The sequence below is a fragment of the Oenanthe melanoleuca genome, chromosome 3, assembly GCF_029582105.1.
Source record: "Oenanthe melanoleuca isolate GR-GAL-2019-014 chromosome 3, OMel1.0, whole genome shotgun sequence".
NCBI classification, from domain to species: domain Eukaryota; kingdom Metazoa; phylum Chordata; class Aves; order Passeriformes; family Muscicapidae; genus Oenanthe; species Oenanthe melanoleuca.
This window is the reverse complement of record NC_079336.1, coordinates 106,111,255-106,126,737: the sequence shown is the minus strand read 5'-3', so window position 1 is coordinate 106,126,737 and position 15,483 is coordinate 106,111,255. Positions and strand designations below refer to the sequence as shown.

General features: G+C 44.7%; 1 protein-coding gene across 2 annotated transcripts; it reads left to right on the top strand.

Moving 5' to 3' along the window:
* The first annotated feature begins 10,171 nt into the window (after window positions 1–10,171).
* MAL (mal, T cell differentiation protein) lies at window positions 10,172–15,483 on the top strand. 2 transcript variants are annotated; one of them, XM_056486411.1, is made up of 4 exons: window positions 10,172–10,698; window positions 13,910–14,080; window positions 14,197–14,322; window positions 14,548–15,483. In XM_056486411.1, exons 1-4 carry the CDS (start codon window positions 10,612–10,614, stop codon window positions 14,620–14,622), a joined length of 459 nt encoding a protein of 152 aa, XP_056342386.1. In that variant the 5' UTR covers window positions 10,172–10,611; the 3' UTR covers window positions 14,623–15,483. The 2 variants fall into 2 exon arrangements, with proteins under 2 accessions (XP_056342386.1, XP_056342385.1); XM_056486410.1 differs by lacking the exon at window positions 10,172–10,698 and having other exon boundaries at window positions 11,155–14,080.

Genomic DNA, 15,483 nt, shown 5'->3' with positions numbered 1-15,483 from the left:
TAGTATTAACTCCAAAGCTGTTTTTGCAGGCTTGTTAAGTGTAATTTCTAAATGTCACTTCTCTGGTTTTCTGTAGGCCAAAACAAATAATAGGATGTCCCTTTGCAATTCTTAATTACTTTTCAAGTTTTACTGATTGTGTGAATAAGATTATATTCAGTCTTAATACAGATTAGGGATATGACTTTCTGAAAGTTTCATCAGATGTCTCAAGGTGGATAATTTGAAATGCAGATGGTACTTGCAAGTCCTGGAATGTAGGAATGTAAAACCTGGCAGCCAGTGTTTCCACTCACAGCTGGAGCTGCTGGGTAAAGAGCCAGTCTTTCAGATCATTTGAGACTTGTTGATACTAAGAGTTCAAATAGGTATGGTGTCAGCATCTATATGCTGTGTTGTTTGGAGTTTAGACATAAATAAATTTAAAACTAAATCTAAAAAGCAGAACTCAAGAGAGATGTAGATGTGCCAAGGTGTAGAAATAAGTAGGGGCTGCAGTAATCTGTTTTAATGTAAATTTAGCCAGTTCATGCTGTCGTTGTGTCTTCAAATTCCAGAATATTTCCAGGGCTAAATTAAAATGATGCTTCCATGGTTTCTGCAAAATCTTTGTTCTCTGGATTTATGGCCAAGTCCAGATATCTATCAAATATGTTAAGTGCTAGTTATCTGAATAATCTAGGAAGTGAATAGAGGAATTTTAGTGAATTTTAGATTGCTTGTATGTAGCACTGAGTTACTGTGTGCAGTAGTTATTTCTGAGATTATGAACTGTGTGCATAGAGATTATTTCTGTAAGCTATTTTTTTTCCAAACTTTAATCATCCATGTAGAATTGACCAAAACACTGTAGCCAGTTGTGAAGATGGCAGAAAAACTGTGTCCTGAATACCAAAAGTTGGTGATACCATGCACTGGGCAAAAAAAAAATGCAGGTAGGGGGGTCTGGCTTTGCTTTGCATGAAGGAAAACTGCAAGACTAAATCTGGGAAGCTTACAAATGCCAAAAATACTAAAAGGCTGATCTCACTGGGGCAGAGGAAAGAACACAAATGCACTCCCTCCCCCCATCCAGGCCTTTCTCCACTTGGGCTGCAGATTATTACATACACCCAAATTCATTAATCCAAACAGATGTTCTGGGATGCTGAGATGATATTCTCCTATTTTCCTATGTTCAACTACCATTTGTCTCAGTGTTTAATCAAATTATTTGAATTAAAAGGGCATCCTCTACAGAAAGGTGCCACATCTGCCTTCAGGCTTTTATTTGGGCTCTTATACAGGAAAGCACTTTGTGTGCATGATTTGGTATCTTCTGTCTGCACAGAAATCTCATCCTTAAAATACTTTATTAGTCTGATGCTTAGATTTTAATTAGAGAAGAAATTTCAATCTATTGAAATTCTCCAGCTTGGTTAAAATGCTGATTTTTAAAGCAGGATTTCTGGATCTGGTGCTTTTCTCCTGGATAGGCTTTGTAAACAGTCCAGAAAGTATTTCTGTATTTGAATATATTAACTCAGAGCAAAGCAGCCTTGTGTTTTCACACCTGCTGGCTGTATATTAAATACCAATGTGGAGAGGGGTGGGTGCTAGCTTACACTTGCATCATCTTTTCTCATTCACTTTACATTATCTGAATTTTGTTTGTTGAATTATACACAGAAGTGCATAAAAATACTAAATCAGTATTTCCAAAACATGGATGCTGAGAGCTTTTCCATGACAGCTTTGTCCAAACACTACAGTTCCTTAGGCTGCATGTTGCATTTGCAGGCAAAAGCTGTGCTTGATTGGTATTAGTAACTTCCCAACATTAACATAAATTTACCTGGTAATCAATCCAAAAGCATTTAAACACTTCTCAAAAGCAGAGGACTGCTGAAATCTGGGCTGCCCTATTTGCCTGAAACTGCATGTTACTTAAATAACAGCATGGATATGTGGAGGAAGTGGGTGTGAGTTGATTTATAATCTACTCAGTGAGTGAATTAAGATGTTTTGCAGTGACAGTCTGTTTCCCTATTTTGTGAAATGCAAAGTAAACTCAAGAGATCTAAAGAAAAGTCAAAAGCTTTAATCAAAAGCGTCAGAAAATCTTTTGAGCATGAAAACAGTATTTCAGTGCTGCTGCCTCTTGTTTTGTATGTGTTTTCAGAGGTTGCAGAACACCCTTCAGGAGCCAAACACTTCTGTTTTACACCCACTGCAGAGCCCTGCAACGTCCTGCAAGTCTTTTGTAGAAGGTGCTTACTTTAAAAAGTAATGTTTAAAGGACTTCTCAGTCTTCTGCAGGGCTTGCTTATTAAGAGGAGGTCGGATGGAGAAACTTTGGTGCATAGTTGATTACAAATGATTGTCCTCTTGAAGAATGGAGAACAGGAGGATGAGAGTTTATTCCTTATCTTTACAGTGATGTTGGAAATAATTGGAGAAGTACTGGAGCTCTGTTGCTGCAAACTGGTGGTGTACTTTTGTGGACCCAAACAAAAAGTAGGGTCAAGAAATTCTGAAGTTTTACTTTGAGTTGTCTTTTCTGCCTTTGGTTTAAAAGAAACTATATACACACATTGAACTGGACTGGCTGTAGTGGACAGCTTGAAAGGAGCTTGAAAGGTTGAATTTTTCCAGAATCTTGAATTGAAAGGAATTTAGAATGGAGTAGGAATTAAAGAGTTTATACTTGTAGTAAAGAAGTAGTAATAAAATACAGAAGCTGCTTAGAAACATGCCTAGCCATGTCCTAGGAGCAAGGGGCTTAGAAGAACCATGCTTTTGCTGTTTTAGTGTCTAACTGATGGGAAGAACTTTGATTCTTAGTTCCTAATGTGTGTTTTGTATAGAAAACCATCCTCAAGTTTCAGTGTTTTGTCTGGAATTTGCAGGGAAATTCATGAGGTGTCAGCTGACTCAACTGACAAAAGCACAGGAAGGAAGGAAAGTAGAGCTGTTACTTTGCAGAAAGCTTCCATTGGGCAAATTTGCTTGAATTTCATCCAACTGGACAGCATCTATCCTCACTTCCAGGAATTTCTTCACAGAAATTGTCCTTGACCTTACTGTGATCCATATCAGTATTTCCTGTGGAAATGTTTCCTCACTTGAATCCTGTTATTGTACCCATCTTTGAGCTGCATGTTGTTTTTGGTGTCTTGGAGTTGCCAGCAGTTCACAAGTTGTCTTGTCAGGGTAAGAGGGCACCTCACACTCTCTCACATCAGCACTACATTGTTTTGATAGTGGCATTGGTTCCTTTTGGGCATAACTTGAAAATGTGTGAGACACAAAGGATGGTGAAATAAAAACAAACTACTTCCTTGAAGGAATCCTAAGTGAAGTATGAACATTCTTAAAGACTGAAGCAGTAGCCATAGTAATTTCTTGTTTTCATTTGAAGGAGATAAACCTGCAATACCTGGAACTGTGTGTGTGCAACATCTGAAAGTGAGAGCAACTGGGTGCCAGGATTAAAATTTTGGATATAAACATGCTGATATTAGAAATTAATGTTGGGAAATCAAGGTATATTCTTGCTACAATAGGTGTTGTGCCAGTGTTAGGTTACAGGAGCACCAGTGCTTTTCTTTGTAATGGATTAGACCATAATAGTGTTTGAGTTGTGCTCAGTGTTTACACTGTCACTCAAAATGTGGTTTGGATTTGGACAATCTGGTATGATGCTGACATTTCAAATCCTTCAGCTTTGTTTGCTTGTGTGAAAACAAGAAAGTGAAGAGAGGATAGACTGTTTAAATAGTGTGGATGGTTAATTTGCATAAAGTGTGGAGAGAGGTCAGATTTTCTGTTTTTCACTCTTCACTTAATATTGTGGTGATAATTATGGTTATTTAAACTGAGCTGTGGGGAGGTGAAATGCTTCTTGAAACAGTAAGTATACATTCCATGCAGTATTATGTGCAAGCAGTATATTGCAGTCTTCAAATAATCTCAGGGCTCTGAAATCTCTTATGCTTTGAACTTTAAAGCCTGGAGCGTTGCTCTTGTTTCACTGCTTTGTGCCACCTGTAAAACCACATTTGTCAGGAGATTGAGTGGGTATATGCCTGTAGTTTTTTAGTATATCCAATGAAACACTAACTAGTCTGTGAAAAGGGAATACCATTTTATATTGTGAAATGAGCAGCAAAACATAGGATACTAACCCCAAACAAACTGTCTTTGGGACCTAATTTTGCTCCTTTTAAGGAAAAAACAGGGGCTTCATCTGCTGTACATTTCTGTGGACTGCTAGTTTATACTGATCAGTGTTTTTTCTTTTCTCATTTATTCAGGATATACGACTCAAATCCTGAACAACCAAATGTGTTCCAGGTGGAGCAGCTGGAACGTCTCAAGAGAGAACTGCCAGAGTTGAAAAGCTGTGTGTGCCCCCCAGTTAGCCACTTCAAATCCATAGCTCCATGTAAATGCCATCTTAATTACCTGGAAGAGAAAGCTATAGATAACTTGAAGAGTGTTCAGATGCAAAAGGACTAAGTTTAGGCAGAATGCTGTTTTATATCTATAAAGGTTTTACCATTGGAATTGTTCTGTCTATGCTTTCAGGTTGATTTTGTTTTAATTTTAAGTCTTCAAATAGCAATAACTGTGTTCCTCCTTCCTAACAGTACTTAGTAAAATTTCAAACAATGTTAAAATATTCAGCCAGTTATAGTTATTGTTCCAATTTACATATACAGTTTAAACTTTTTCCTCAAATCATCTAAAATCTTGAAAAATATCACTAGTGCTTTTAAAAAACCAAAAATTAAGCAGTCTCAGTAGTGAAAGCTTAGAAACTAAATTGTAGAGAAGTTACAATAATCTGATATTGAATATGCTGAAAATTTGTTTTGATTTTGATTTTACTTCCACGCTGACAAGCTGTAGCATTTATCTGACAGCAGGAAATTGAGAGTGATTAAGACATATAAATAGATCCGGCCTATAAAAAGATCTGAACGAATTGGTACCTCATGTATATGTATTTGCACTGGTAGATCCACCTGTACAAAGCTTTGTGCCATTTTAAAATACTTTTTTATGTTTTTAGCAAAGTGCAGCTCACTTTTCCCCACTTCATTGGACGTTCAGGCTGCTGTCTTTGTTTCCTCAGCTCTCAGTTCAGTGGTACAGTGCCCGTGCACAGCAATCAGGGGGGAACCACGAGTGCAGGATTTTCATTAATCGCACACAGGCCTGCTAAACTTTAACAATGTTGCTAATAATCTTAACAGAATTACAGAAACAGCTTCAGTGGTCAAGAATCTTTTTTGCACAGTAACCTTAATGAACAGAGTATGTTCCCTGCACAAACTCTACAAAATGCATGCTTTATCTATTAAGCATGAAATTTAGGTGTTTGCTGAGGTCCTTGCATCTTTATGGTGCTAGTTATGTGTGAAAGGTGCAAGGATCAACTCAACAACTTAATCTCCTTTGCCTGAGAAACCACAAGCCTGTTATTCACAAACATTTGGAGAAGAGGCTATACCATATGTGGTTTGTCTTACTTACATAATGCAAGCTACTGGCTTTTGTATTTTGCAAGATTTTTGGCTTTTACCATGGAGCAAGAATCACAAATATACTGAATTCAGATAATCAGTATTTTGTTGGCTGGTATCTATCCTCTGTAATTTATTGCAAAGTCATAGTTTAGAGTTCTTAATAGATAAGTATGCATGTCTCTTCTCCTCCTGACGTTGCAGGTCATGCCAACACAACAGCTGTAACTTTCTACTGAAGTGTTAATGTATAATAAGAACGGAAAATATTTATTTTTTTTTCTCTTGTAAATTGACAATGAAAACAATAGTATGTACTATATTCTTTATATACAGTCATTGCTACATATAGAACTGATTGTACAAAGAGTAAAGCCATTGCAAATAAGTGCTTGAGCCTGCACTGCTGAGCAGTTTGAAACAGCTTGTTTTGACTTGTGCATTTGAGTATTTAAGGTTTGTTTGTCCTGCACAAACAGCACAATAGTGATTAGGTATCTGGAAGCCTTCTTTTATTAAAAAAAAACAAAACAAAAATGCAAAACAACCCTAAACCAAAACTGAAAGTGTGTGAGCTGTGTTTTTGAGAAGGGGAGGGGGCACTGAACCATAATCTTGGCATCAGGAACCTGTGGCTATTACTTGATACATTCCTCACCTATGTGACTAATTCATAAATATTTTTTTTTTTTATTTTTTTTCCTTGTTTGTGTACCCTGTGGGATCCTCTTGGCAGGTCTTGAGGTCTTTGCCAACTGATGCTCAACACCTAGCAGAGTTTGTCACTGCCTGTGAAAGCTGGGCAGCACCTCCACAGAGATACTGAGTGTGACACCTGTTCTGTGCAAAGGGGGTTTAGAAGCTGTGCTGTGTGCAGCACCCTCTCACACTAATCCCAGTGAGATGCTCAGAAGGGCTTAGGCACCCTTAAAATCCTATTTCCCAGCCTTCAGTGCTTCAGTGCCTGTCCTGCTTGAGGGGAGAGAGGGTGAAAATAAATTCACCCACTGCAATGATTTTACTGGACAGTTTTGAGCAGTGTTAGTGTTGGTGTTTTCTTGCTGACTCCCTTTTTCCTGAATAAGTTGTGTCAGCAACTTCTTCCAAACCTGAGGAGCTTCAGCAGCTCTCCTGCTGTGCCAGTTCTTGGAGCTGAGCTCACAGCTTGGCCATGCTGAGCAGCTGTTCTGCCACAGCCACTGGCATTGCAGGTGGGATAGAGGGAACCAAAGAACAGGAGTTGGGGATCTGGCACTGGAAACTGCCACCTCCTGCTTTGGAGTGCTTGCTGGAGACCAGCATGGTCCAGGGCAGAGATGGCTTTGCTCCAGCCAAGGGACTGCTACAGAATTTTAATCCAGAGATGTGTGAGCTGTAGTAGTGGAGACCAGAATTTCTCTCTTGATTTTGGAACAGTTCCTTTTGGCCCATCCTAAGGCTGGGCTCTACATCTGTAGTATTGGTTGCTAAATGACACTCCCACTGTATGCCATAACTACCATGGGCAGTGGGTCTGGACTGCTGCAGTTCCACCAGTCCTGAGCTCCTGATGCAGCAACCAACTGCCAGCACACCAGCTCTGCTGCCCTGGAAGTGATCTGGGATGGATAGAACCCAGTCATGGACTAAGGGAAGACTGAAACTCTACAGACACCTTGGAGGGACAGCCATTGACTATGGAAATGATGCCTGTATTGTATGTACATATGTATGTATGTATGTAGCTGGACAGTGTGGGAGCTGGGCATGACAGAGCTGGTGTGTTATGATATGCAGTGGCAGTTTCCACTTAGGAAGTTTGGATGCTACCTTCCAAATTTCTCCAGATAACTGGGCCTTCACGTATTTTCAGACACATAGATCTTGTACCTTAACTGTAAACATGGAGTAAAAGTCTTGGTTACTTGATGGCAGATGAGGAAACTCTTGCTGGCTCCACATTTGTCTCACACCCCTGGAATTACACCTAACATCTTGGAATTTTGTGCTTTTCTTCTCAGGCTTCATCTCATGCTATCAATCTTGCAGAGCCACCTTCAAAGCTTTAAACAGCCACCAACTGCTTCCACACAGTTTTTAGGAAAAAAAAAAGCCAGCCCTGGCCTTACCCTTCCTCTTGCAGCCTGTAAACTGCACCACATGCAGGTCTTTGCTCTTCTCACTGTGCATGCCCTCAGATTCTCTCTCAGAATCTATGTCCAAAAATAAAAAAACCAGCAGCTGCTCACACAGAGCAGGTCCTGGAAGAAAGAGCCAGTGTTGGAATATACCTTTCTTTTGTAACTTACCAACTGCACTAAGGTAATTCACCTTCCCTTCCTCAGGATCCAAACCTGAAGCCCTCCACTAACTGCTCCCACTAAAGGTGCCAGGACAAAAAAGATGCTTTTACGTTCCCACTGTCACCATTCAGAATTCCAGCCTATATCCCTGTACTTCCTAGATAATTAAATGTACTGTGATGCTGCCTCAGAAACCCAAAGGGTAGCTCTGAAGTCAAAAGTGTCTAGTCCCTACTGGCAAAATGTGCCAGGACAAAAAGAAATACATTTATTTTGGAAGGCAAGCTGCTATCCCCAGTATTCCTGGTGCAGATCAGAGGCTCCAGCACCCACTTTCTTTCATGGCACTTCCTGTGTGGGAGTAATCCACTCCCAGGAGCCCTGCACCAAAATTTGGGTGCTGCCTCCAGTGTTGAATACATCCACCAGGGACTGCTCTAGCACAAGTTCTCTCGAAAGAGCTGTTGCAGTTTTGCTCCCTGGAGCAGCATCTCCTGCACCACCAGCTAGGGGGTGAGGTGTTTTCCTTAGCATGTAAAGGCATCCTCATCCTCCTCCTGGAGCTCACCTCCAGTATTTGGATACCTGCTCCAAAACTGTGTATGTCCAGGCATCTCTTTCAGAGAAACCTTCCCAGAATAGAAAGTTGTTGGTGGTTTATACCTCCCTAGGGAACCTTGTCACGTCATCCTTTTCTTTCAGGTGGCCAGCACCTGAAAAGGATGAATTTTAAGGACTGCTTTATTTAAATTGAGAATGATTAGATGAAAATCTAAAAAGATGAAAATGCAAAATGGCAAAACGACAATGTGATCAGAATTATTTACTACACTATACAGCTGATACTACAGTGCTTTATTTATTGCACCAATAATACAGCTAGCTTAATAACTATCAAACAGAGATTGATGTTACCCTTGTCACTGACCAGAGGCAAGTCTCTCACTCAGCCTCCAGAGGCATCTTCCCACCCAAGGGAAGGATCTTCATGCATCTAAAGGAGATATCCCGGGAAAACTGGGATTGATCTTTTGTAGTATGAAGAGGTTGATTGTCCTGCAACTAGATTCTGTGTTGTCCTCAGCAGAACATGTTTGAGTCAGATCTTGCCAGCTCTGGTTTCTGCTCAAAACTTTGGTCTCTCACTTCCTACCAGGCTCTTCCACAACCCTGTTGATGCCCACCTCAGTCAGGAGGAACACCCGAGTGGCTTCATTTACGAGAGTTTGGTCAAGCTGGTCTCAGCATTCTTTACCACTGAACCCAGAGTTCTACTAAACCCTGTTTTTTAATCCATCACTAAAAATATGTAAATAAGACAAAGAAGGAGTTCCTTAAAGCTATCCCAGCCCTTCCAAATGGAACAGCACCAGGGCCCCTGCCTCTCATAGTTCAGTTGCTTGTTCCTCACACCAGTCCCGAGGTCCCAGGAGTAGGAGAGCTTCATCTCTGTTCTTTACAGAGACAGTGAGACCCCTCTGGAGCTGTGTGTGTCTGCAGCTCCAATCCCTGCATTCCCACTGCTTCCAGCTCTCCTTGCTGGCTGGTTTCTAGGTCTGCCTCACATCCAAGTTTTCATCTATTAAGTGTAGCTGTGCCACCTTAGGGCAAATGAAATCTCACTAGAGAAGTGGGAAATCAGGTGGATGTAGCAAAAACACTCTCCCACCTTTGAGGAAGTAATGAAGGTCAGCATGGACTCTGAATTTAAGTGAGAAGACGCCTCAGGGTAAAAAAAACCCAAAAAGAAAGATGGCATTACCTACTCAGATGTTTTTGCTTCAATAGACTGGAAATAATAGAGCTCAGGGTCTGGGTAAAGGCATCCATCCCACCCCTTCCCTGCCCCAGCAGCACTGTGGTTCTGTGCTTGCTCTGCCATGTAACCCTGCCCCTCACTTCATCTGCTTACTAAAAGCATTTGCCCAATTTTTCTCCTGTTGCAGCCTCCTCCACTCATCTGCCTCACTGCTTTCTCCAAGGGACAGTTTTAATACTGCCTTCTTTTCTTGAAGAAAATCCTTTCTTTGCACTTTTTGACTTCAGCTTCTGGACTTCTGTGGTTTTTGCTGTGTGCCCAAGTGTGTTAAAAAGGAGTAAATATTCCATATATGAAGGGAAATTACTTGCTCCCATGGACTACAGACAAAAGGGAAAAATTTAAAAAGTGAAACTGCTTGGGAAGTCTCATCATTTTAGGGCATCTGTGTTACCTTGGGATTTCTGCAATGATGGAGGTGGTTTGCCCTGCAGTTTGATTGCCCTCATCCCTGCATGTCTGGGACGTTTCCATCCTGGCCTGCCCTGGCCACCAGCCACGCTCGTGTCCTCTGCTGTGACCCCACCAGGGCTCGCTGTGCCAACGCCAGCTGCCCGGGTGGGTGAGCACAGGTGTCCCTGAGCTGTCACCCCAGTGCCACCCGCCCTGCCCAGGTGTCCCTCAGCTGTCACTCCAACGCCACCCGGCCCTGCCCAGGTGTCCCTCAGGTGTCACTCCAGTGCCACCCGCCCTGCCCAGGGGCTGCCTGGCCCGCTCAGCCCGCTCGGGGACAGCCGGGCTCTGCTCCCAGCGCTGCCCCTGCGTGTCCCCAGCAGCTCCCATGTGACTGACTCCAGGTCACACGGTTTGGCCACACCTGTGCCACTCACAGCTGTCTTCATCTGACAGCAGGAAGCGGGGAGGAAAGGAACCAGGGCAGGAAGGGAGAAAAGGAGGAAGAAAGTTGAGCAGGAAGGAGAGGAAAGGAGGGAGAAGGAGAGGTAAGGAGGCTGCATTCAGCATTGAGGAGCAGAGATAATCTCCGTGCCAGAGGCTTCCAATGTCTTCCTCAACTTCCACCAGCACTTTGCCCAGTGGCCTGGCGGTCCTGACGACCTTCCCAGATGTGCTCTTCATCCCAGAAATCGTGAGTGCTGACTTTTCCCGGGGGAGGGCCGTGGCTGCTGGCTGGGCACCCAGCACAGGTCGCGCTGCAGGTGTCTGGGGGTGACACTTGTCCCCAAACAGGGGACAAGGACTCTGAGCCACAAGGGGCTGGGGGCGGCTCACCCTCGGAGAAAACCACAGGGCGTGGGGCTCTGAAGCCCTGCCTTAGTCTGCCGTGGGATTTTCCTGGCGATTTGTGATTTCCTGCCGAAAATCCCGGCAGGGGCTGCTGGTGGGTTCACAGGGGTTGCCAAATGGAGCCGGGCAATGAACAGGAAGGTGATTTTAGCGGGTGGTGCGGGCAGAGGATGAGCTGCTCGCTTGGAGCAGGGCACTGGGGCGATGAGGGAATTGTCTGCAGCTGCAGGAGCCCGGCCAGCCCAGGCTGTGCTGCTCCATCGCGGCATTCCCGAGCCGCGGGTGCGGGGCTGCTGGACCTGGGCGTGTGGGAGAGCAAACACCTTGTAACTTCTTTCCACACTGTAACCCCACTGAGCAGAAGGAGATAATAATCTTTATGGATTTGGCCCTTATGGTTAAGAGCATTTGGTCTGAGGTCATAAAATGCAAAATCTCCATTTGAACCTTTCCCTGCTCTCCACCCTGCTCATGAAACGTGCTCTTGTCACAAAAACTTGGGAGGCTTTTTTCGAAATTCTGTGCACTTTGGTCCAGCATTGAAAACTCTGGCTGGGTATTGTAGGATGGCATTCAGATTATTTCCTGCTAAAAACTTCAGTTTTGTCATCTGGCACCAAATCCTTTGCTTTCACCCAGCTTGGTCCACGCTCCTGGGATTAACAGCATTCCCTTTGCTCTCCTGGTGATAAAACAATGTAGGAAGGAGGATGTAGAGAAAGGCTTTGCCTCAGCTGCTCCAGTCGTGCTCTGCACACCCAAGAGCAATGTCCAGGTTTCCTGCAGCTCCATGGAGGAGGATGTTAGTTCCTGTGGAGGTTTTGGCTGGGCAGACACTTGCCAGCCCCCTGTGCCACTGAGCTGTGCCAGCCCCGATGCCGAGCCCCAGCGAGCTCATTGCCCTTGAACTGCTGGTTTGTAATCCCTGTCTCCAGGGGACTGGGCAGGGCAGCTCGCTGAAATGAGCACGCTGTCCTTTGGCTTGAGAAAGGTCTGGAAATGTGCATCCTGAAGGCCCAGGAACCACCCAGGAAGGAGGAATGCTGCACGACTGGATTTCTCCATCTCCAGGAAGACTCTGGGCTGTGCAGCTGTGTGACCTCTGCTGTGTACAAAGGAGGTGGCTGCCTTGAATCACAGAGTTTCTCATTCCTTAGTGGAATCTCAGCATGCCTACCAAGATGGTAACAAAAGAAAACAAAATTGGCATTTTAAATGCTAAGATGGTTGTGAAATTTTCAGAAGATCCTACCTGCAGTTCAGATGCAGTTCATATTTGCATGGGCTGATTAAGAGCTGCCATTTTAAATCTGTGAGGCACAGTTTAATTCTTGTAATCTATTTAATTTGAAGAACTTTCTGCACATATGGATAGCCAGACCTATGTGGAAAAGCTGAACCCAGCTGAAAGCAGATGTGTTTGCTTTGTAAAAGCCATTTAAAGGATATTTTTTTTTCTTAGACTGCTGTCCACATCCTGCTGTGAGTTATTGAAAGCCTCTCAATCCTTCATTCCTTTTTATGAGTTTTCACCATAAAACCAAAGTCAATAATCAAAACATGTCAAACAGACTTTTCTGAGTGAATAACTATAGCTTGCAGGAAGGAGAGATTGTGAGTGGTGGGAAGTGAGCTGTGGTACATCTTTCCCCAACCTCTTATCTCACCATAATTTGTGCTTGACTTTAATAGAGCACCCATGACATTTCTCCCCAGGATTTTTAGCTGCAACACATTCATTTTGTCAGCATATGGGTGATTAAAAGGACTAGATTAGTGTTCAAGTGTCAGCCCTTGGTTCTTACAAGAGGGACCAGGACAGCAGCACTTTGGAAGTCCCATTTTCTCTCAGGTCTTTGCCACACCTCAACCACATAATTGATGTAATGTGTCAATTTGCACCAACAACTGTGGGGTGACACAAATGATGTAAGATTTTCTGAGTTATCATAAATCAGAAACTTTCTTTTCACTTGCAAAATGCCTGGAAGGAAATGGAAATGCCATGGAAATGGAAATGAGTAGGAGCTGGCACTTGGATGCTGGCTGGGCTACACTGGCCATGCAAGGGTCAGAATGACCTTAGGGTCAGCAAGGCTCTCCTACCTCTGGACATTTGCCTGAATCCCAGACTGGCCAGTGGTGAGGGATAGGTCCCCAAAACAGCACTGGTCCACACATTGTGGGTTCAGCTGTGCAGCTCCTTGTCACAGGATGCTGCCCAGACTAAACTTTGCACGGGTCCAAGAAAAAACTGGGCAGATGTGTGGCACAGAAAAGCTACTGAGAGCATTGCAGTGCAAAGGCACCACTTGCACTCCAGACTTGCACAACACTGAGCAGCATGCTCCCATCCCCTTGTGCAGGAGTCTGCTGGTAAAGGGATGGAGCCTAGACATACCTGTCCCTGTGCACCACCAGAAAACCCATGGCAAACTCCCAAGGCTGGCTGAGAAGGTCCCACCTGCTCCCACACCAGCAGCTGGGACCAGGCACAGCTCTGGTACAGACAATGAAGGATCCCAAAGAGCTGGAGCAGCAATACAAGCTTCCTTTCCCAAGCAGGAGCTGGGAGCCTCAGGCTCATTCCCCTACCCAGAGTCAAACCTCAGCCTGTTCTCCCCCTTCAGGGTGGTACTGGCAGGTGGCCTTGCTGAGGGCAGGTGTCTGTGCTGTTTGTGCAGGTGGGCTGGCTTTGACACTGCTCCTGGCAGGGATCTGACACGCTGGGTGAGGAGCAAACACACCTCTCCTCAATCAGCCTCTGCTCTTTGCAGCCAGTCCTCAGGAGAGCCTGAATCAGCCTCCTGAGCACACTGGTGTGGGAAGGGTGTGAATGGCACTGGCACCAGGAGGCAGGGCAACAGTGAGGAATTTTTTTGGGTCAGAATCAGTGGCAGATGCTCCCAGCTGAACACCCAGTTTCAAGTGGAGGCTGGGAAGAAATCATGGGCTGTTGCCATGTGCAGTGCCAGAGGCACGCATGGCTTTTGGCTCTGCTCTGGACAAGTCCTTTTATCCCACGCTCACCCTGCCCCCCTCTGATCTTGCAGATCTTTGGGGGCCTTGTGTGGATCCTGGTGGCATCCTCGAGGATCCCAGACTCCATGCTGCAGGGCTGGGTGATGTTTGTCTCCGTGTTCTGCTTTGTCATGTCCATCTGCCTCCTGTGTCTCTACTTCTGCGGGGCCCACGGCGGCGGCGGCAGCTGCTGGGTCACCTTGGTACGTGCCTGTGACAACCCCAGCCCTGCCTGCCTGGCTGGGCCCTGCACACTGGGGCTGGGGATGCTTGCATGGGCAGTGTGACCCTCAGAGTGACTGTGATCCCTGTTCCTCAGGATGTCATCTGCCAGGAGACAGCAGCGCTGTTCTACCTCAGCGCTGCGGTGCTGGAAGCCTACCTGACCTACGCGCTCGGCCTCTTCCCTCCTGGGCAGGTGTACAGGGAGAACATTGCTGCTGTGGTGAGTGCCTGCTGGGAGGGCAAGGAGGGCAGCAGTGCCTCTGGAGTGGCCTCAGTGCAAATCCTTATTTGCACCAGCAGTTTGGGCAGGGGGGAGGGAAACCAGTCGCCGTCTCACGGCGCACAGATGTCCCCGAACATGTGGCACGTCACCAGGCGTGTGCTCAGTGCTGGAGTGGCACCATGCAGCAGAAAATTGACTGGCTGCTGTGTTTTCCCATCACAGGTGTTTGCTTTTGCGGCCACCCTGGTTTATGTGATCCACAAGGTGTTCTCGCTCCTGCGGTGGAAATCGTCCTGAGAGCCTGAGCCACCCCAGGAACAACGACTGCCGTCTCCAGGCTGGGTTTGGGTTTCATTTCCTGATGTATAGTGTGTAAACAAGCAGCTTTTTATGTGGGATCTTGGTGATGAAGACAAGGAGCCTGCCACAGAAAGGAATATCCTGGTACAATCTGTTTCTTTTCAATATCTTACAGGCTGGGCACAGTTTGATGGTGGGGCCAAAAAAAACAAAACAAACCAAAAAGACAAAAAAAACCAAAACAAAACAAAACAAAAAAACGCACAAAAAAACAAACCAGAACAAAGCAACAAAAACCAAAAAAACCCCACCCAGCTTTAAAATAATATAGTTGGGTTCAAAGGGCTAAAATATCCCTGGACTGCACCTTTATGCATCCAGGGTTGTTACTGGTATCCAGGAGGAAAATGAACAACAAGCACCAAGCAGCACAAGTGTGAAATAGTCATTTTAATTGCTGTGTGCCCATTTAAGAAACTGTAATTTTAATTCCTGTGTGCCCATTTAAGTTTGTTTCCCTGCCTATAACCACTGCACAAATTAATATTTTCATGCAGTTTCTGAAAGTGCCTTCTTTGACTTGCAATGAGCAATGGGGACAGTATTTAACTCTGCTCAGGAGCAATGTGGATCATTGCAGCTCCTGAAGGTGCTGCTGAATTCTGAGGCACGCCAGGAATTGCCTTTGATCCCCCTGCAAAGCACAACCTGGAAGGGGCCCAGCAGGCTGTGGGAGAATTCTCTGGGTGATCAGAATAAAATCCTCAATAAGCAGAGGCAATCAACTCCTGCTTTTGGTGAATGGCTGCTCTCTCATACACTGCCACGGTGTCACTAATAAAGATGGGTTTGCTGTGA